The sequence below is a fragment of the Orbicella faveolata genome, unplaced genomic scaffold (assembly GCF_042242905.1).
Source record: "Orbicella faveolata isolate gen_17 unplaced genomic scaffold, um_ofav_v1 contig_47, whole genome shotgun sequence".
Classification (NCBI taxonomy): Eukaryota; Metazoa; Cnidaria; class Anthozoa; order Scleractinia; family Merulinidae; genus Orbicella; species Orbicella faveolata.
The window spans coordinates 8,828,983-8,851,127 of NW_028301577.1; the positions used below are offsets into that span (position 1 = coordinate 8,828,983).

General features: G+C 37.2%; 2 protein-coding genes across 4 annotated transcripts in view; both read right to left on the reverse strand.

Moving 5' to 3' along the window:
- Positions 1-11,841, reverse strand: part of LOC110059772 (Fanconi anemia group J protein homolog) — a 36,940-nt gene extending 25,099 nt beyond the window's left edge. Inside the window, exons 1-14 of one of the 2 annotated variants that reach the window (XM_089279390.1) lie at positions 11,521-11,841; positions 8,907-9,018; positions 8,598-8,630; positions 8,442-8,507; positions 7,989-8,114; positions 7,159-7,259; positions 5,663-5,874; positions 5,173-5,262; positions 4,789-4,891; positions 4,039-4,161; positions 3,119-3,214; positions 2,207-2,342; positions 1,090-1,136; positions 402-551 (exon numbers count right to left, since the gene is read on the reverse strand). In XM_089279390.1, the coding sequence (XP_089135516.1) occupies positions 402-551; positions 1,090-1,136; positions 2,207-2,342; positions 3,119-3,214; positions 4,039-4,161; positions 4,789-4,891; positions 5,173-5,262; positions 5,663-5,874; positions 7,159-7,259; positions 7,989-8,114; positions 8,442-8,507; positions 8,598-8,630; positions 8,907-9,018; positions 11,521-11,619 (1,494 nt within the window). In that variant the 5' untranslated portion in view covers positions 11,620-11,841. Of the gene's footprint in view, positions 1-401; positions 552-1,089; positions 1,137-2,206; positions 2,343-3,118; positions 3,215-4,038; positions 4,162-4,788; positions 4,892-5,172; positions 5,263-5,662; positions 5,875-7,158; positions 7,260-7,988; positions 8,115-8,441; positions 8,508-8,597; positions 8,631-8,906; positions 9,019-11,239; positions 11,285-11,520 lie in introns of those variants that run through there. The other variant, XM_089279389.1, reaches the window with a different exon arrangement.
- Positions 11,842-15,408: 3,567 nt separating this feature from the next.
- On the reverse strand, positions 15,409-22,095 carry LOC110059774 (uncharacterized). Of its 2 annotated transcripts, XM_089279692.1 has the most exons (6): positions 21,720-21,774; positions 20,311-21,174; positions 18,867-18,963; positions 18,182-18,292; positions 17,456-17,518; positions 15,409-16,885 (listed from the first exon to the last, which is right to left on the reverse strand). In XM_089279692.1, the coding sequence occupies exons 2-6, from the start codon at positions 20,418-20,420 to the stop codon at positions 16,778-16,780; spliced, it is 489 nt and encodes a 162-aa protein (XP_089135818.1). In that variant the 5' UTR covers positions 20,421-21,174; positions 21,720-21,774; the 3' UTR covers positions 15,409-16,777. The 2 variants fall into 2 exon arrangements, with proteins under 2 accessions (XP_089135818.1, XP_089135817.1); XM_089279691.1 differs by lacking the exon at positions 20,311-21,174 and having other exon boundaries at positions 21,720-22,095.
- Between the last annotated feature and the right edge of the window lie 50 nt (positions 22,096-22,145).

The following is a 22,145-nucleotide window of genomic DNA, read 5'->3' on the forward strand; positions in this document are numbered from 1 at the left end:
ATGTTTTGAAAATATATTTAGAGCTTGGGTGAACAGATTTCACTGCAACTAATAATTCTCCTAAAAAGACTTAATTCCCCCCAGCCCTAATCTACCCATCATTTTGTTTTTGCAAAGTAAAATGTTTTGAATCAGGTGTACCAAAGGCATCCACAGCTGAGTGTCGATTGATACCGTTGATGGATACCCTCAATTGACATCTCGATCAGTACTCAATCAACATCCCTATTGATGCTCACTCGATGACACTTGATCAACAGTTGGTCGACAGTTAGTCAAGTGTCGACTGTCGACCAAGAGTTCAATCGAGTGTCAACCTAGGTGTTGAAGGAGTGTCGAGTATTGAACGAGAGTTGATCGAGGGTACTGATTGACACTTAACCAAGTACACATACACGTACATAATAAATGTAAAATGTTCCTGGTGTGATTCCTTGTTTCTCCATAGCTCCTACGATTTCCATTCCAGACCAGACTTTAGATGACTGTTCAAAGCTCCGCTCTCTCAAATGAACAGAGCTTTCATGTATCCAGCGTAGAAAGCTTCCCACCTTCAGATTAAAAACAAATTGACTTAGTCAGAAGCAAAATTCTCCTCAATGATTAATACAGATTCTAGGGTTTTTGTTGGGATAACTTAGCTTGGTATCATATTTCTAGATGTCTTCCCTGAGATGATCAATTCCAACATTCAAAGTCAAGAATTTAACGATCATGTTTGAGTTTTTCACGAAAAGGTAATGATGTACAAATTATTTTAAACTAATATGTTTGATAGAATACACTCTTGTGTATCACATTTTCGTTACTAATTAACTATTTTGGTATAATGATTTGATTTTGATTTTTTTTTTTCATTTAAACAATATTTTTCATTGATATTATTTTTTCTTAGAGAGCATAACATGTTCCCCAACTGACGAGAGGTGATGTCCTTTTATTATCCCTTACTTATATTATTTTATGATTCCCTGTGTTAGAAGCAAAATGATGAATGCAGGTGGAAAAGTTTCAACCTGAAAAGATCTCATTACCAATGATTTTAGGTGATCCTGAATGCAGATAAAGAAATCCCTGATATATATTTACCATCAAATGTAAAGATTTATGGTGATCTGTGAACACTTGCAGTTGCACTAAAGAGATAATAAAATATTTACAAAAGGTTAAATTAAGAACCTTCAATTGGTGCTCAGTTGATTTCAAATGTTGCCTATAAAAGCAAAGTCTAAAAAAAGTACAATCCCATTGATTGAGTGCCCATCAGGCTGGCGCATATCTCCAGTTTCTGTAGCATGAAGCGACCAGGAATACTTCTACTCCCCCCTGGACGGGATGCTAGTCCATCCCAGGATTACCCCCAGCATTAAATTCGCCAGTACCCAATTTTGTACACCTGGGTGACCATGAAGAGAATTAAGGTGACAATTGAGTGTCTTGCCCAAGAATACACTGTAATGTCCCTGGCCAGGGCTCAAGCCTGGAATGCTCAATCCAGAGACGACCACACTAACCACGACACCACCACACCTCCACAAAAAGTACAATACAATACATATAAACTTGAGGGCAAATGATTGATGCTTCATGCTTACAGTAAGTGCTAATGCTCCTGAATGCTAGTCCAATGCACATTAAATTCATGTAAATTGTTCCTCTAGACCACTTTTCTAATAAAGATTTATAAATGAACACACTAGAAAGCTAACATCAGGGTTCATACCCTTTTTCAGAAAAAGATTTCCAGGACTTTTCCAGAACTTCTCCAGGACTCAGAATGATTTTTCCAGGAGTCTAAAATTCACATTAACCCTTTCACTCCCAAGATCACAATGTCAATTCTCCTTACTGTCTGCCATACACATCCCATTTTTTTACTTGAGTTAAACAGATTTCCAGAACTTTCCAGGACCATAAGCGTTTTTCAAGGACTGTCCAGTCCTGGAAAATGCCACAATAAAAATCCGGGCCTTTCCAGGTTTTCCAGGACCCATACAAACCCTGTAACATTGCAAGAGTACACAATAATGACCTGGTCTGAACGTAATTGTTTACATCAAATATCATTCTTGGGACTGCAGATGTCACAAATATGCAGGATGCAACCAGATGTGAGTATTGCCATCATTTCCTAAAGTCACCCACCACCCATCCACAGATTGCCCATCCAAATGAAGTAATAGCAATACTATTTTCATTTTATTACCTAGCCTATCAAGGTCATCTAATGTGTTCTGTAAGTCCACAGCTGTCAGTGTAAGGCTGGCAGCATCTCGTGCTGAGTCTTCTACATTGTGTGCTTCATCCAGAACCACTATCTGGTCCTTAAGGCTAATTTCCATCTGAAACAAAAAGATAAATGCATCAAACTGTTCAGAATACTGTGAGACCTACCTTACCTTACCTGCCTTTTCTTTGAAGGTGAAACGTCATAGGGCCAACCTCTGCTTCTCCATATTCATTATGTATTTTATTTTGTTTTTATTACAATATTTAAAATTGTATCTTGAATAAACCATTATGCTATGTTATGTTACCATAAGTGAAGCCTGGTTAATTATGTGTTAGAGCAAAATTCAGAGGGAATTGTATACTACAGTCAGACCCTGATAATTTAAACTCAGTTACTTTGAATTCCCCATTATTTCGGGCTAAAAATATTTCCGTTGGATTTGCTCATCAGTTATTTACTATTGGCTATTTCTAACCCCAACTATTTCAAACTTTTTTTGGCTTCTCCCGAGAGTTATCTATCTATCTATCTGGACATAGTTAATAGAGGGGAATGGTTATGAAACCAGACAAAGTTCTTTGTTGTATGTTTTTGTTCACTTTTTTTGGCCTTGACCGTGCACAAAACACAATAGTACTGTTGTTTACTCCGTACTGAGGAACTAACCAATAGAAACTTGTTGGTTATGTAATTCATGCATAGTTTATAACTGCAAAACAAAAGATTGTGCAGGGTCGTGGACCTTCCAACATAAATCTTGGCCTCTTTGTTTGCTCCTTTGATGTTTGCCAGGCTTCATAACCAGTCCCCTCTATTAACTATGATCTGGAACAACACAAACTGAGAGAGTGGCTGAAACGTGAAATGGAATACAAATGGCCTTACCTGCATTCTGATTTTAGGATCAATGAGATAGTTGTAAGGACAGAAAATGATGTCAGCTTCCTTCATTAGCTCCCTTGCAGCATAATATGGACAGGCCTAAATCACACATCAGAGCATTATATTTAGTATGGTGATGAGTATGTGCAAGAGCACATCAAAACATTATACACACTAAAAGAATAAATTTATTAAAACAGAAAATTTTTTGGTTCTACAACCTGAAGAACTGGATTGACGAAAGAGTGACTTTGCGGAGGATTCACTTAAAACATTCAACCTTAACCACCTGAGGTTATGAATAATTTGTCATGTTCTTGCTTAACAAGAAACACCAAAATTACAAGTAAGGAAGAGGCACAAAGAAAACAGGTTAATATAGAAATAAAACAGGTGACACTATGAGTCCTCAATACAATGACATAAGCAAACAATTTTTTCAAACTGAAAACAAGAATGTATGTGTACTTACAGTGATTGTAGTGACTGGTATACAGTTTGGGGTAACAGATTGTCAATGACTATTGTAAAATACGTATTTCATACAAACATTCCCATACAGTACCCCAAATTCTTATTACAGGCCTCCAAATATCCCTTATGCTAAAGCTTAAGAGAGTTATTTTTGGCAGTCATGACTTGTACACTTTCATCCACACAATTTCCCAGTTTCATGTGATATCCTTTCTATAGTTTCAAACAACATTTTGACGTCATTTCCTCTTGGGTATAAAGAGTGTTACAACCTGAGCTGTGCTCTAGAAGTGCCCAGGTGCCACAGGTGACTACCTTTTACCCTTGGGCGACTGGGAAACTTACTTTTTTCATATAAGCTTATAAAATGCTGGGCACCCAGGATTTCATGGTTAAGAACCTTTATGATCGTCATAATTTTTCTTAGACCACAGCGTTGACAACTGTACCTTGATTTGACCTCCAAGAGTGACCAAGTCTTCAATATCCCAGGCAGTAGCAAGACCATGATATCTGAGACTAGTTTGGGTCCGGATGGTGTGAACTTTCTGATAATACCTGCAAGTGGTGCCCTAAATAACATTAAAAGATGCTTCAGAATTACAATAACGACCATGCTGCGTGACTCATTAATTGTTTTAAATGCATATGCAGGGTGACCTTCTTAACACCATTGGTCCAAGCAAAACATGGCAATTAGTTGGACATTTTTACACTTACATGAAGTGCATAGGAAACACTATCCAATAGCTCAAAAACCTAGTGTAGGACAAACTTTTTGATCCAGTTTGGCGAACAGGCAGGCAGGGTGTGTTGCTTTTTTTATCGTAAGATAGTAAGAGTGGCTTGGAATTAATAGACCACTAACTTTTGGGCTACACCCGTACAGCTCTTGGCTAGTTAACTGAAGCAACAGTTACCCAAAGAGCAAGTTTATTTTAATGTTTTCATTTCACCATCAAGGAGATATGAGAGTTGAGAAGTTATTGCAGAGGTTGCAAGGGGCTCATGATTCTAAAAAGATATAATTGAATTAAACGACTGTTCCAGATATGCTCATGTATAATAATAATAAAATTATTATGTATACAGAACTGGACACATTTAATGGGCATGCACAGAGTTGCTTGATTTTCTACTTATCTATTTCCTGTCAATACGTTTATTGTAAACCTGGGTAAAAATACATTTCTACAAACCATTGAACCATCCAGTAACTTTTTACACTCTTCATTCTTGTTTTTCCCCTTTGAAACTACTGGATGGACACAGGAGTGCTCCCGACTGGAAAGTATGGTCATCCTAAATATAGGAGAATTTCAAATTAATGACACAGTCACTACAAAAAAAAATTATTATAAACCATGGAAGGTGTAGTGGTTGAATGGCTAGCTATTGAATTTAACTATAAATCCCAGGATTCAGAGTTCATGCTTGATTTTTGTTAAATTGTCTTTCTTGTTTCAATTTCTGTCGTGTAGTTTATATCCTTAGTTTGCTTAGTTTATCTCCTTGATCAACAGAAAACCTGACATTTCGAACCTGTGAGACATTAATTAAAAGCCTAATCTCAATAGTCATACCTCACTTTGTTGTACACAGTCTTCCTAAGTTCCCTTGAAATCTGTGCTATTTGCTTGTGTGTTCTAGTTCCAAAGAAAATTTTTGGAACCCTGCAAAAAATGATTTCTGTTACAACTCAGCTATGTTTAGTTCCTGTGCACAACAGAGCTATCCACTCAAGACTGACAAGCCATACAAATGTAGTCTTACTCATCAAATTGTTTCATTGACACAGTATGTGCAAATTATGGTCATGGCGAAAAACACTTTAAATGGATATCATCAGGGCTGTCAATAAGGACCATAACCCCATAACAGCTGCCATGGCTGAGAATGTTTGATAGGCCCTTGATGTTATGGGTGAACTTGCCTGTAGTTGATACAATTCATCCAAAAAGAAACAAGTTTGCTACAGGTGTGAAGATCAAGGCTACAGGTGAATAATAACTTAATGGCAGCCCTGATCATGACAGGTACAAATAGTTGCATTTTCCTCTCTAGTCAACTTACTTTAAGTTTTCTGATTTGGCATCACTTTTGCCACTATTATCGGGGGATAATTTGTCTTTCTTATCATTGCTATCAGTTGCAGTTGGAGAAATGTTCTCCCTTGCTCTGCCTACTGCCAACTCCATGGTCCATTCTGGAGGCTCACAATCTCCATCTTCAACTGACCCTCCAAGGGGTGTCTGGACACGCCTCTTTTTAGATGATGACAATGCCTATTAAAGCAATGTCTACTGTAAGAACTTTTTGACTCTATAATGGGAAAATTTGAATAGAACTAAAGCCAAAGACAGTTTAACTCTGAACAAGATTTGGATCATGTGTACTCTAGTTAAGTGGGCATCCGCAGTCGGGTGTCAATCGATATCCTCAATCGACCTGTGATCGACACTTGATCAGCAATTGATCGGCATCCCAATCAATTCTTGGTTGACACTCTATCAACAGTCAGTCAACAGTCGGCCGAGTGTCAACCAACTGCATATGCACCAATCAACAATAAGTCGACTCTTGACCAACTGTTGACCAAGATGCCGATCGCTTGTCCACCAAGGTATTGATGGATTGTTGATCGAGCATCAATCAAGTACCCATTGAGGGTCGATCAAGGGTATCAATTGAAGGTGTCGATCAACACTCGACTGCGGATGCATTTAGAACACATGATCAAAAGATTCTGAGGATTGCTTCTGATTAGGTTTTCCAAAGGTCATTGAAAGACTCAAACCATTTATGACAGATTTATAAAACCATACCAGTTCCATGGCTTATTCCAAAGTTACCTGTATTTGGTTTGTACTGACCATGCATAAAATAAACATAATCAGAATTCCTAAATTTGAAGTTATTACACTGCATGGAGTGGGGGGGTGCTTTTTTAATTTTTCTCAAATTGTGGTCAGATGTGATCAGGTTTTTTCGTAATAAATGTATGGGTCAGTCCCTGGAAGGATCCTGTCTGTCTTGAAGAAATATGTAATGTAACCTCTTTAGCCAGTCTAGGCCTGCTGCACAAGGTTGGCTGGGCTTTAAGCAATGAATCAGCAGATCTTTACTACCATCTGTTGTGATGGTCAATGTGCAGTACTTGAACGAGTCGATTATCACTTCAGCTTGTGATTGAACATGACCAAAACTATACATCTTTTGTTGTCTCAGCACTCTTCCATAAACCAGGGGGAGGGGAGGGGGGCACTTATTCGAGAGTAGGCACTTATTTTAAATTTTGGCCGATTGGAGGAGGTGCTTATTTGAGGTGAGGCCCTAATTCGAGGATTTACGGCAACATTGTTACAACTCATGAAAGGTATGCTTTGCTTTAAAATTAAACTTGTTTTTGGTCAGGTATTTTTATGCTACTTTGACAATTACCATGTACTGAAATAAAAACAAAATCACGGTTTCAAAAATGAAATTCATTAATTGTAGAAACCATTTGGAATGATTTCTAACATAATACATGTAAATCCAGCCATGGTCCATTTGTGTTTGCACTTTACCTGATTTCCTGGCGTTCTGAAACGCTTCTTTGCTTGCTGGAAATCGTCATCAGTTGGGCTCCCAGATTCATTGTCTCTCCAGGCAAGTGATTCATTCAGATCTGTGACCAAAAGATTCAGAGAGCAAACTTGTTTTTGATGAATGAATAATTAATGCCCATACCCGCAAAACTGGTTTGTAAACACCAATTAAATTTATTATCTTTCCAATAGTTCTTGCCAAGGATAAGTCACTTCAAGAAAGAGCTCCTTGTTTGGTTCTCATCAACATTAATGAACAGTACTATTCTTGGATCTCAAACATTTCTCTGGATTGGGTATGAAAGCAGGTTGTGAGGTGTCTAATTAGGGATGAAGTGCTTGCTTCTCTGGCCAAACTCCCCTCACTAACAACACAAACAACACAGCCTGAGAAATGAGGACAGGCTACAACAAGATAGAGAAATAAATGTTTTCTGCCACCATCACAAAATCAAAGATGAGAGGGTGGACAAGATAAAAATACAACACTAAAATAATCTACCTGTACATGCCACAAGAGAGTAATAATAATCTGTAGAACTGAAATTTTACATGGGCCATGCAGGGGTTTCATTAACATTTTTAGCAGGAGGACAAAACTATTTGAACTGAACTTCTAATAAAAGAAAAACTTTCTTCTAGATGGTGAAACCAGGCAGGCAAAATCGCCCTCACAACCAGTCAATTTGCCCAGCGCCTGGCCCTTAATGAAACTGCTTGGTGTGTTGCCTGGCCACTGGCAGTTAACTCCCTTTTGCATGATTGCCCAAAGGGGAACTCACACTACATGAATATGCTTTTTAACCAACCTGACAACTGCACTGGAGTAGCCACTGCTTCTGTATTAAGTGGTACTTCTGTATTGCTAACACTTTTTTGTGGTTGGATAGTGTAACTCTGATGGAAATAATCAGATTTGATGGCATTTGCAGGATCTAAGGAACCAGTAGAGGTAAGAACATGTTATTATGACTTAAGTCAGTCATCAAAAGCACTTTATCAGTTACGCTGGTAGAAAAGTGACACTCTGTCAGGCTATTCTGATGACTCTTCAAAAAATATTGTAAGATTGGCCACCCCTTCAAACAATAATGGTCCCGACATAAAACACTGTGACAGTGTTGGGTAATGTACTTATTAAATATTTAATCCTGATCACCATCAACACATAATGAGTTAAATTATCCTTCATCATGTTTCAACATCTCTACAACACAATCATTCATATGATAACTGTTTGACTAATAAAATTTTTACTACACCTGTTGGGAGACGTTTTTCTTCATCTCCACATATCTTACCACAGCATCCATCATCAAATACTTCAGCTGCAGAATAATTTATTAAAGAATTTCTAAATAATTTGTGCGATTCATATGGGCCTCATTCATGACCAGAGCAAAATGAAATTAACTTACCATTCATTTGTTCCTCAAGTTTTACCTTCTTATCTGTTTGCAAAGTAAAGAAGAAAAATTATCTTCAAGTGGTAGGCTAGTATAATATGGTATATTCACCAAGTACTGGCCATGAGACATTGCTTCACACAAGTTACAGTTAAAATTTGGTCAATACTAAGTCTTTACCAACAGTCTACTGAGCAACTGTTGTTTCAACAACTCAGCTAAAGCTGCAAGTAGTTTTAGAGGGACTGAATGAATTGATTGTGACAAAGATTTGCAGTACTGTTTACAATATATTTGTTTTCTTTAAAAGTTGATACCTACCATATTCTGCTGCTTGCCAGGCCAAACAAGAACATAAGAGGGCTAGACTCTTTCCACTTCCTGTAGGACTCTCCAAGAGAGAGTTCTGTTGCCTTTCAATGCCTTTAATAATCTGTGAAGCGACAAGAGGGTATCAGTCAAAGAGCATGTTGAATCAATGAACATGGAAAATGTACGAAAAAAAAAATCATTTTCTTGTTACTTTTTGTGTGTGGACTTTGTTTTGTTTTCTCCTTTTACAGGGGTTTCATTGAGGGCTGGGCACCAGGCAAATTGGCCTACAATGAGGACAATTTTGCCTGCCTAGTGTGACCATCTAGACAAAAGTTTTTTCTTATAAAAGTAGTTTTTCTTATGAAAGTAGACAAGTGCATTGTACCTATACTCAATGTTCAGAATATGCATAAGCATTAGATCACAGATTTTCACAAGTTTTGTCCCTGGAAAACTATTCACTTCTCAGAACAGATGGGGAAAATATCCCTGCATATACTAACATGGGAGTAAAGTATTTGTAAGTCAAATGAGTGTATGAGTCACTAGCCTTATAATGTGCAACCATTGAAATTGTTGAGAGCTAGCCATAAACAGGCTAACCTGCAATCCTGACCAAAAGCCTTGGGACATTTTGCACTTTTGCCCACATATGTTCTTTCTGTTCACCTCTCCCTCCCCATCCCTAACATAATATTAATGTTGATCCATCCAGAATAGACCCACTATTTCAACATTGCTTTGGGAGAGTGGGGGAGGAGGGGAGGAAATTTTAGTAATGAACCTCCTCTTGTTTGGCCAGGATTGTGAGTATTATTCAGGATAACCTCAGTGATATTCAGACACTTCCTGGACAGACAAGCCCCATCTGCCCTCTAAATGTTGGACAGCAGAATATTTGCAATATACAACATCGGAGAGGATGTAAGGGAGTGGGAAACAGAAATGCCTGGTGCATTAAGTATCCTAATAACTACTGTAATGATTCCATTAAGTGCCCATGTAGCCTGAAATACATGTGGCAAGCAATTCAATTTACAAAAATTTCAGCCATCTATTTGATTCGCACATATCATAGTGTGCGAACAGAATAGATGGCTGAAATTCAGGCCAGCACCCTTGGTAACTAATTAATAATAAGCTTAAATTAATAGTAATGGGTGTTTTACTACTGGGCGTAGCATTTCCCAGCTGCATTCCCTGCGCAGGCATTTGTTTTGAGCATGTGCAGAGGTAGCTTTTCAGTGTAAACCATGAGGGCCACCAAATTTTACTCGAGTTCTCACTTCACCAAGGTCAATCAGTTTTTAATGGTTTCTACGGCAGTTAAGTTTACTTTTACAAGGTCCATCGGAGTAACTGGAACTGTGAGTTTGTCTCACAGCGCCTCGTGTTGGAATAAACGTTGAAATTTATGGCTAGGTCAGGGTCAGGTCAGGTCAGGTCTGGTCAGAGGAAATGTCACCCATTGTTGTGATATGTGTCAATAAGCATTCACCTTGATCTTCATGATACATTTCTGAGGGTCATACAGGGGTTTTCTCGTGATGTGTGGTTTGCTGATTTTATTTTCCGTGAAACGTGAATTTAAGAATTATTCTTCGTGATCCATGACCTGAAGGTTTTGCATGACACGTGAAGAACTTGAATTATGAACCGATATTGGTGATTTCACCACTCTATTCTTCGTGATTTTGAGACGCAAGTCCTCTGAATGGTTAGAGTCGTCTATTGAAAGGACTTGAAAGTGATTTAAGTATGTGATGTGCAATATGGAGCCTTTACTTAGCCTTCCATGATTTTGCTTTCTTCAATCACCCTTTCTGGTGTAAGAACAGGTTAATAAGAAGGGTACCTTACTTGCTTATTTTTGTGATTTGAGAAAATGAAATTTTGATATCCGTGATTCATGATTCGCTATTTTTTCCGCTCGTGAACCATGCCAGAGACCCCCTGTACGACCCTCATCTCTGTAAACTTTTCTCATCTTATCGTTACTAAGCACCCAGAGAACAATCGGCTGGTGAAACAAGGAGTTCCTGCTTTCTACCAGAAACCCCCTTTGGGAATTTGTAATTTTGTGAAAATCCCATTTCAGGAACCCAATTTATCGTAAGTTGTAAATGGCATACAATATTAAACTTTTAACGTCACAGTTTTAGATAAAAGTAAACTTAATTAACGTAATAAGCCAACAAGACTGAACGCTACACAAATTTCGATTTCACTTTTGATTTTGTTACGTTTTGCAACCATACTTTAGTTTTAATAGTCGAAATAAATCTTCTGCTTTACTGCTTTCCAAATCTTGGAAGACTTAGAATTTAGTTAAGACTTACCATATTCATCATAGACAGCTGGTTCGGATAACCCCCTTTGGGAAATTGTAATTTTGTGAAAATCCCCTTTCGGGAACCCAATTTATCGTAAGTTGTAAATGGCATATAATATTAAACTTTTAGTGTCATAGTTTTAGATAAAAATAAACTTAATTAACGTAAAAAGCCAACAAGATTGAAAGCTATACACAAATTTCGATTTCACTTTTAATAGTCGAAATAAATATTCTACTTTACTGCTTTCCAAATCTCGGAAGACTTAGAATTTAGTTAAGACTTACCATATTCATCATAGAGAGCTGGGTCGGATAAGCTTTGCAAGGGAAAGCAACTTTTACGCCATTGATGGTGTACACGAACTGCCCCTCTTCCGTCTCCATGTTTGATCGTGGCCAAGGTTCCCACACATGCAACTGCTGTTTTCTAAACAATGCACGTCCTCTTGGCTAATTGCGAACAAACTATGAATTATTTCGAGATAAACTGATCGCAATTTAGCCAAACTGGACCTTAATCGATAAGAAAACGAAAGCAAAAGTGATCTAGGACAGCCATTTTGGACATGCTGTACTGTTTTTCCCGCTCACCGGCCAAAACAAAATTCGCGTCCAGTTTTTCTCGTTCGTCGCGCGTGAACACACTGGTGAAGATCCCCACGTGGCCCAGGTATACACCCGAGACCCGATGTGATAAACTTACCATATCAATAGTAGAGATCTAATGTGCAGAAACAATATTTTCAACCTATCAATCAGGAATGATCAAACTGATAAGCACTAGAGAACGGAGAAATATAAACGACAGACCAGTCTTCTAGTTTTCACAAAACAAATTAAGATAAGACTCACATACTAGTATCTACGGTTCAAATCAGGTTGTCATCAATTACGGTTGTCATGAGCTTCTTAAGGACTTCTTAAACATTTGGCGGAAGGATTTGACGTGTAGTCGTGATTGCCCTCTTATTATAATTTTTTTTTTAAGCGATTGACCCGATTGTTGTACAAAGATCATAAAATGTTGTAGCTTTTTATCTGTGTTCGGGGTCTTGTGCTGCTGCATTAGATGGGGCTACGTTTCCACATATTTTTTGGCCACATCTAATAGGTAGTTCTTCGTATGGTTGTGACTCTTAGAATTTGAGCCTACATGTTTCGTTCTTAACCAGTACTTACTAGATTTGGCACAAGTCGACCTTATGAGTTTCAGGGACGCATTACTCGCATCTTTAATCTTTATCTTTAATCTTTAATAAGTATACTCCTTAAACAGTGGAACTATACTAGGAGTTTAAAATAACATAATAAAAGCACGTAATAAATAATTACAATATGTATATATACAATAAAAATTTTAAGTTAGTAAAAGATAAGATAAAATAGATTAAGTATAATCTCGTCGAGATAAGTTAGGAGGTCTGGATATACATTATACAAAAAGATTTAATGGCTGCAAGAGCAATAGTCTTAAAATTATTTATATCAACATCTTCATAAATAGGTAAATTGTTCCATGCTACTATTGTCCTTGGATAAAAGGAAAACTTATAGACATCATTTGATACACGGATTTGTTGGAAAGGACGACTGTTCAGTAATCTGGTGGCCCTTGTTATTTCGCGGACTTCAGGAGGAAAGCTAATACCAACATGTCCCATCAAGATCTTGTAGAACATAGTAGTTTGAAAGAGGAGTCGACGATCTTCAAGGGAGTCCCAACCAAGATGTTCGATCATTGGAGTAACATGACTAAATCTTGAATAGTCATTTAATACAAATCTTGCTGCTCGGCGTTGAACCATCTCTATTTGAGTGATGTTCTGTTTGGTGAAAGGATTCCAAGCACAACACGCATATTCGAGTTTTGGGCGGACTAGCGTGCGATACGCCGTATCTTTGACTTTGGTATCACAACCACTTAGAATACGACGCAGTAGCCCAAGAGTAGAATTTGCCTTTTTACAGATCCGATTGATGTGCTCGTTCCAGGACAGATTGTCTGTCACGGTGACTCCAAGGTACTGGGCTGAGGAAACTCTAGAAATGGGCTGGCCAGCCAATGAATATTGGAACATAGTTGGAATTTTCTTACGCGTTATACCAAGTTGATAACACTTCTTGACGTTAAAGTTAAGTTGCCAGGTGTTTGACCAGAGTGACAATTGTTCAAGATCATCCTGCAGAGCCCAACAGTCCTGTACTTCACGGATTTCACTATAGAGGATGCAATCATCTGCAAAAAGGCGTAGACGTGACTTTACAGAAGAAGAGATGTCATTTATATACAGTAAAAATAATACAGGGCCCAAAATTGAGCCTTGCGGGACCCCGGAGAGCACTGGTTTGGAAGAAGACTGAATGCCATTTACTGAAACTGATTGGGAGCGGTTTGACAGAAAAGCTTTAATCCACATAAGCATGTTCCCACGAATACCATAGAAGTCGAGCTTCATTAGAAGTCTTTGGTGGGGGACAGAATCAAATGCTTTAGAGAAATCAAGCAGTATGACGTCGGTTTGGCTGCAAGTGTTGATTGACTTGGCCCAATCGTGTATAGCTGATATCAGTTGAGTTTCACAAGAAAACCGCTGTCTGAAACCATGTTGCTCGTTTATCAAAATGTTGTTACTAGATAAGTGTTTAGCCATATGACTAAGAACAATGTGTTCCATTACTTTACAGCAGATAGAAGTCAACGAAATTGGGCGATAGTTGGATGGATCTGATTTATTTTCTTTCTTAAAGACTGCAGTAATGAGGGCTTTGGACCAATCTGATGGGACGACATTAAGATCAAATGATTGTTGAAAGATGAAAGCGAGCCACGTAGAGGCTGTTTGTGAGATCTCTTTGAGTACTCTTGCAGGTAGTTTGTCTGGCCCACAAGCTTTGTGAAGATTCAGCTGGGCTAGCTGTTTTGCAACTCCATCAGGCGAGAAAAGCAAATCTTCAATCGAGGTGAATGGTGACAGGCCAATTTGAGGAAGAGGCTTCTGCTCATGGGTAAAAACCGAAAAGAAATGGGAGTTCAAAGTTTCTGCTTTGTCTTTGTCTGTAATACTCACCCCATTTTCGGTTTTGAGTGGGGGGATTCCAAGGCTTTCAGATTTGCTATGTTTAACATACGACCAGAACTTTTTGGGGTTTTCGGTCAGGTTATCACCAATAACTTCGTTTAAATAGCGATTGTGAGATTCTTTGACCAGTTTTGCCACTCGATTTCGTTGATACTTGAAAGCTTTCCAATGTTGCTGGTTTTTAGAGCGAATAGCTTTTTTGTGGAGGCGATCCTTTTTGCGCATCTCTCTTTTAATATCAGTAGTAATCCATGGCAGCTTGTACTTTGGCATGGACAATTTTTGTGGAACATACTGGGAAATACCTTTAATTACAGCATTTTTGAATGCATTCCAGTTATGCTCCACAGAGTTTTCCCATGGGAAGAATTCAGCCGATGACTTTGCTATAAATTCTCGCATAGCTAAGACATCGAAGCGATCTTCGATGTTTTACTAGGCTGCGAAGACAAACAAGACAATGGACTTTTCTGAAAGTCTAGATACTTGCTTCTGCATCAGCTGATGACTGACTCCCGGGGGTGGTACTCTGTAAATCTTTGGGTAGGGGTGAGCCGCTAGAACACTGAAAACCCTTACCCTGCACTAGACCATGATCAGCTTGATTTTGCAGCCCTATTCTAGACTAGCCATCAAAAACCCGTACTCTATCCCAAACTAGCTATTTTGAATGCAAAAACTTTATCACTATCGTATTCCGACATACGTTAAGTAAACGAGTATTTTACAAGCCTCCTTAAAACGTCTTCCGAGTTTCAATTTCTATTATACAACCCTGGGTAAAGAACCCTGTTTTAGACTAAATCATCCACACACTGGCCACTTTTCCGGTAAATCATACCCTATTCTAGACCGAAACTGTCTGATTTCTATACCCTATCCCATACTAAACTGCCTCAAAACCACACCCTTCACATCGGCACATACCCGTATAGCTTATTTATGGGAGTAACCCTCCCCCCCAGGACTGACTGACATATGTTCAATTATCTTTTCACATTGAATGTGTCATGTTAGGATGTTAGTATAGTCAGAATCTGTCAGCATTCGGCAACCAGGTTTCTTGACGTGAACAGGCGGGTGTAAACAAGCCTTTGCACTCTAAGAGTTTTCTTTATTATTTTTTTAAAACATTACAACCTACATAGTCCTGCAGTAAATAGTCCAATTTACCTGTGTCAGTATTTGGGGTGCCATTTGGCAATATATAATATGGATGATAAAGAAAGAAAACTTTCCACGATCAGCTGAGACACTGCCTCTTTCATTCCATCTAGAATATCTTCATTAATATAATAAACCAAAACTAAAACCTATAGAAAACATATGGAACTACTTCAAAAGTGGTTCGTTTTGCAATAAGAAACTATTATTAACTGTGTCATGCTTTAATCTTTAATCTTTAATCTTTAATAAAAATTCCAAATTACATTACATTGAACAAGTCAATCCAATGAATTTGAGGACAGCTTAAAACAGAATACAAGATTCCTTAATATAAGCTGTCTTAGTGTATCATTGTATGATTGTATACCTAGTTAAAAATTACTCTAAACTCATATTATTCTATTACTCTAAACTCATATCAAGTATGCTTATCTGTCACAAACTACTATGAAGCAACCGAGGCTCCCAGGAGCAGTTCAAGCTAAAAAAAAAAAAACTGGGATCTATTGAGTTAAAAAAAATAATCGCTTCTCAAACTCATTAACAATTCATCAAGTTTAAACAAACGAAATCATGACTGTGACAGTGTTTGGATATCTGATCTTAATTAGCATAGATTTTTACAATTTTATTTCTCCATTTTCTCCTTAGATTTAGTTTCGATTGAGAAGATATATCAAACACTCAAGACTGTGAGTTGACCACATTTCCAAAGACCTTGAAGTTTGTCAAAGATAGTCTGCTCTGCATCGTATTTCCAACTCCCTTCTTGGTGTTTGGGAATGTTGTCAAATACGGTCTGTCATGTTTGGTATACTACATTCAAAACAGGTACAAAAAAAGATCATTGGTGTGACATCACTGCTAACATTTCCTCAGAAAACAAACTATTTTCTACCCTATCCCATTCTACAACCCATGAAATCTCTACCTTTTTAATTTATATACCTCCAGCTTGAAAATGTTACAAGTCTTTGACAGAGCCTCCCCATATATTTGTTTTAATAGATCACAGCTTGGATGCTTGCCATATTATCATTGCTCAATAAAATGTTAAGTTTTATAAAGCTTAATTATATTTTGGTGACGACAACCTGATCTGAGCTCAACATAATTTGAGACCTTCAGGGTTTTTTTTTTTTTAACTTATTAGCTATATGGTAAAAGTTAAAAATAGTAGCTAACCCAGGAGTAAATGACTCTTACCAGATCTCGACATCATTTTGACAATGACTAATTGACATCAAAGCAAGAAATTTAAATCCTAAAATGTAAATGGTAATAATTATATAACTTTAAGGTTCATCCTTTGCCAATTCAATGTGGAGCTTCATGTGTTGTCGAATTCTCTCCAGCCTCATTTTGTTGAACTTATTGTCGTAGAAAGGAGCAAAGAAAAATATCTGAAGAACAAAGATAAATCAAACAATTAATATTATATTTGATTAAATAAATAAGAATTTTTAATCTAAGTACATGTAGTATGGTGAACTGTAATATTAAAACTTATTAACATTTCTGTCCAGCTAGCTCTGTGACTACAATGTTCCTTCACTGGATGTATAATATACTAGGGTTAATAGAAATTAAGTTCTCAAGGGACGGGTAGATGGCAAAACATTGCATCTCAAAAGAACTTGAACGAACTTGAAGGCTGTGGAGGACTTGCAAGTGAAAAGGTTGCGGATGCTTGTCATCTCGTTTAGGGGCGTAAATCAGGAATTTTGCACTAACCTAGGATGTTCAGGATGAAATGCCACTATTTTTAGCCATCAAGGTATCGTTTAGGGTTGTACGAAGAGAAATAATAAAAAAAATTGTCAGTTTGTTTCAAAGTGGTATCTTTAGAAGTCAAATAAAGTTTTGACTATGCTCACATAATTTGGATTGACCCCGGGTTTGAAAATGTCTTTGATATGAGAATATTCATTTTAAACTGATTATCACATGATTCATGATCATTTAACTCCTACCATGTTCAGAAGAAAGGCAAATGGAATCATAAGAGGAAGAAGACCAGTAGAAAATGACCTTGCCTGTCAAAAATAAAATATACATTAGTATGAGTTATGTTCTTATTAACATGATAGGAAAGCAAAAATTTATTATATGATGACAAGAACATTATTGATATCAAATGTAATACTCATCTTGGCCCAGACTGAAAATGAATACCCAATAAGTCAAAACCTGACCCCCCAGAGGGGGAGAACTCCCTGAAATGGGCTATATAGGTATGAGCAGCCCCAAAGGGTATAGTTTTTCAACCTTTGTGGTCATAATTAAGTTATTGATTTTGGCCATTTTATTCATAAATAGGGTATGGTTTTTGCACTCAAGTCCTGTTATAACTGGGTATGTTTTTAAGAAGCTACTTTTTGATCATTATCAATAAGACCATCAACAAAACCCCTTTGCTTATTATATTTATGGCGATTTAACATTGGTCTGAACTAGGAAACTAATTATAAGGCAGGTCTGAAACAGGGTATTGATTTAAAGGTCATGTCATAAATAGGGTCGTGAAAAATGCAGATTTTGGTCACAAATATATAGCAAGGGTTTGGGAAGCGATGTGCACACCCCCAACCCAATTTTCTGGGAGTACCCCCCCCCCCCCCCGGGTCCTGACCCCACCATGAAGCATACATCCATATACCTTTAACATAGCAAAGGCTTTACTTCATTTTATTACTGACCTTTGCAAGCGTTCCCCTTTCTTGGCCTGGTTGAAACTCTATTTCTACAATATCCAGCCACTCATATTCTGTATAGCTAAAAATTTGTACAAAATTTCTACCTGGTCGAACCTGAAAATCAAAATGACAACAATGCAAAATTATGAAAAAGATGTCAAACAATTTTAACCGCAACCTAGTCTTCATCATTCTAAACAGGTTTTACTTATTAGTATGCAGCATGAACCCATGCCAGTAACAGTCCTGATCAAAAGTCTTAGGAAACTTCAGCATCTAAATATCAGGCAACAAATGATAGTTATAATCGAACTATGTATTTTATTATACACCCACGTGCACCCCATCAGTCTTCATTTTTCCTGCAAAGAGCCTGCTTGCAGCTGGTAAAAATCATTAGCATGATTTTGATTTTTAACTCATCAATTCAACCTAACCGCAATATTAGGGATAGCCAATCACTTCATGGTAAATCTCAAACTTTACAAGATGGTGAGACTTACATAATTATATTTCCTCTGAGCCTGAGACTCAATGATATAATCTCAGCCTTCGGAACGAGATCGACAATGCGGCAAGAAAATTCAAGATGAGGTGACCCAAGAAATTTGACTAAAATTCTGCAAGACGCATATTTTAGAATGCGTAATCATCGTAAACACCATCATCATCATGTACATGAACGTACCTTATTGATGTGCATTTTTTCCTTTTCGCTAAGTATTGCTACAGCTGATATGACATGCTCCAAACACACCTCAGGAGTTGCTTCTGGTATGACCCAACTTTTAATGAAGAGAACATGCATAAGAAACCAGACAACATTATTGTCACGTGAAGACATGATTGATCATCGCAGTTATGCACACAACTTAGGCAGTTGTGAAATTAAAGACTGAAAATATTCAGACCTGAACGGGATTCAAACCCATGACCTCTGCGATACCGGTGCAGTGCTCTACCAACTGAACTATCAAGCCATCTCGGAGCTGATCATTTTGTGAGTTTGCAATATACCCATAGATGATGAAGAATACAAGTGAATATATGAAAGATTGTATATTTGAACTGCAGAGAAAGATATAAAGACTTTTTCTGCGGTTAAAATATATGATCTTTCATATATTCACTTGTATTATTGTCATGTGACAATAATTCATAATAATATTAGTTCATCAATGTAATGATATCCCACAAATTTTTCAGGGTTACAAAAGATAGTAGGAATATCACATGTCAAACAAACACCCATCTACTGTTACCATCAATTAAGTTACTATTACTTTTTGTCAATCTCAGGATTGTCTGTGGATCATGATGATCATTAATAACTCGTGAAAATGACCCCACTAATTGATTCAGCGTTTAACTTAAATATATTTGTAGGGCCTATATTCTTGATTTCTCCACAAAATTTGACTGAGATGAGATCTGCTTATAAATTATATATATATATTATTACAACCATTAATAATTCAATGTTTACTTAACAGTTCAAATTTTCCTGTCAGACATGTCTTAGAAAGAAAAAATGAGATAAAACTTAATTAAAAACAAAATAAAGTTTTAGAAATTAAAATGATGAACTGCAACTTGTCAGCTCTGTGAAAGAAAATTCTACACTTCTAATATGAATTAATCGAAACGATTTTCTCCTTAAAACTGATGAAAAGCTTATAAATTATATTTTGGTTAAGTGTTGTTACATTTTGCTTTGTTATATGTAACAATAGGGAAACATATTTACAAAACTGAACATTAATTTTTTGACGATTTATTTTAATCATTGTTTGGAAGGCAAAAAGTTTACAGGACCTGATTACTAACTGACAATGCAATGACAAAGCTGGAACTCACAGTCACAGTACCAAACAGGTTACTTTTTAATTAAGCTTAATGCAATGTATTGAAAACATAAACTATTTAATTGTAAAAGTACGTGCCTACAAAAGTTAACCCAAAATACATCATTAATAAAGTGATAACCATGGGCTAATGCTATGTCTAGATTCTGTCTGGTGTCCTAGTTTTCAAGCTAGATAATCGAATTTATACAGAGAACTACCGAAGTTAAAGAAAGAAGCAACTCAATCAACAATTTTACAAAAGTAAAGCCGAATTATCATACTCACGTTTCGTTTCTGCTATGTAGATTCCTAATTCCAGGAACCCACATAGCCGGTCTCAACGCGCCCTGAATTGGGGTCTGCCACATAGCACAGCAACAATCGGCAGAAGCCATTTGACCACAACTGCTTTGCGAAATCACTCACTCGCTCTTGGACAATTTCGTGTCAACAATACAGTTGGAGGTCCAACTATTAAAGATGTTTAAGATCCACAAGCAAATGCTATATACGAATAACGATACGATCTCCAATGAAAGCTAATAAAACTTTAGCCCTATTTATACAGCTGCATCCCGTTTCATTTAAGCTAAAGCGGATAAAAAGCTACCGGTAATAGCAACATACAAATCGTCGAATTTACGAGCAAATGCAAATTTTCGTGACTTCAGGCAAAAACATCCAAGGCGCATTTAGTGGCCGAGTAATAGGTGGCGTGGTAATTAGTCAAACAGTTCTCATAGAAACAGACAACTGTTCTTTTTCCGCCACGACATTCTGAAGGCAGAGCGCTGATTAATTCTCGTGTTGTTTTTCGAACCTCTCCAGGATTTCCTGTTAGAATCTATTCAGGGTGCTTCTAGCAAAATGGTTGCAGCCTTATCATTATCTAAAGAGTTTCTGATTCTGAAAGCAACAGAGATCGAGATCTAGGAACGGATCCTGATAAAAAGATCGGACAGCATGTCACCCGAAAAATTTGTAGGAAGATCGATAGCGTTATCGTTTCCTGATGGCCTTTCTGATGTAGTCAGTCAGCATATTATGGAAAGGGACGACGAGATCTGCTTATGAATTACTATGTTATTACAACCATAAAAAAATTCATTTTTTACCTAACAGTTCACATTTTCCAGCCAGTCGACATGTCTTAAAAAAAAAAAAATTGAGATAAAACAAAACAATTTTAACTTTGTGAAGGTAAATTCAAACCTTTAAGTATGAATAATGATTTAGTAGTATGAATAACAATTTAATTCAAACTTTTTCCTCTCAAAATTGATGGAAAAACTTATATCTTAAATCAGTTCATTTACATTTTTATAATTTTACGTTATGTAACAATAGGAAACATTACAAAATGTAAATGTAACATCTAGATATTTTAATTTATATTTTTGACAATTTACTTGAGTCCTCAGTCTCTGTTTGAAAGGTAAACAGTTTACTGAACCTCATGGCTAGCTGACAATACAATGACGAAGTGGAACTAACAGTCAATGGAGAAAAGAGTACTGAAGTACGTATTTGCAAGAGTTAACCTAAAATACATCATTAATAAAGTGATAAGAGTGGGCACGCTGTGTCTGGATTCTTTCTAATATTCTAGCCAGTCAAGCCGAAGATGATTAAATTTATGCAGAGAACTGGCAGAGATAAAGGAAACTTTATAAAAACTGAATTATTATACTCACGTCTCATTTCTGCAGTGTAGATTCCTAATTCCAGGAATCCACATGGCCGGTCTCAGTGCTCCCTGAATTGGGGACTGCCACATAGCACAGAAGCAATCGGCAGAAGACATCTGACCACAAGTTATTTGCAAAATCACACACTCTGCCTTGGGCAAAATTAGATTGTAAGCTTACGTGTCAACACGCAGTATAAACAGTTGGAATTCCACCTAAAACTTCACCAAATATATACGATCCCTGATGAAACTAAGTCCTTTCACAGTTGCACTCCGTTTTAATTTAACAAAAGTGATCAGAACGCTACCAGTTTGTACAAAGCATCAGATTTACGAGCAAACGTTAATTTTCGTGACTTCAGGCAGAAACATCCAGGCGTATTTTGCGGCCGAGTAGCGGGTGGCGTGGTAATTAGTCAAAGAGTTGTCA

Bases quoted from the DNA above. Each gene is read 5' to 3' on its own strand.
- LOC110059774 (XM_089279691.1), bottom strand. From the start codon at position 21,829: ATGTCTTCTGCCGATTGCTTCTGTGCTATGTGGCAGTCCCCAATTCAG. The intron at 18,964-21,719 runs GTGAGTATAATA...CTTCATTAAAAG, and splicing joins CTACACTGCAGAAATGAGAC to TTGGGTCATACCAGAAGCAA. The intron at 17,519-18,181 runs GTCAGTAATAAA...TATTTTTGACAG, and splicing joins AAAGGGGAACGCTTGCAAAG to GCAAGGTCATTTTCTACTGG.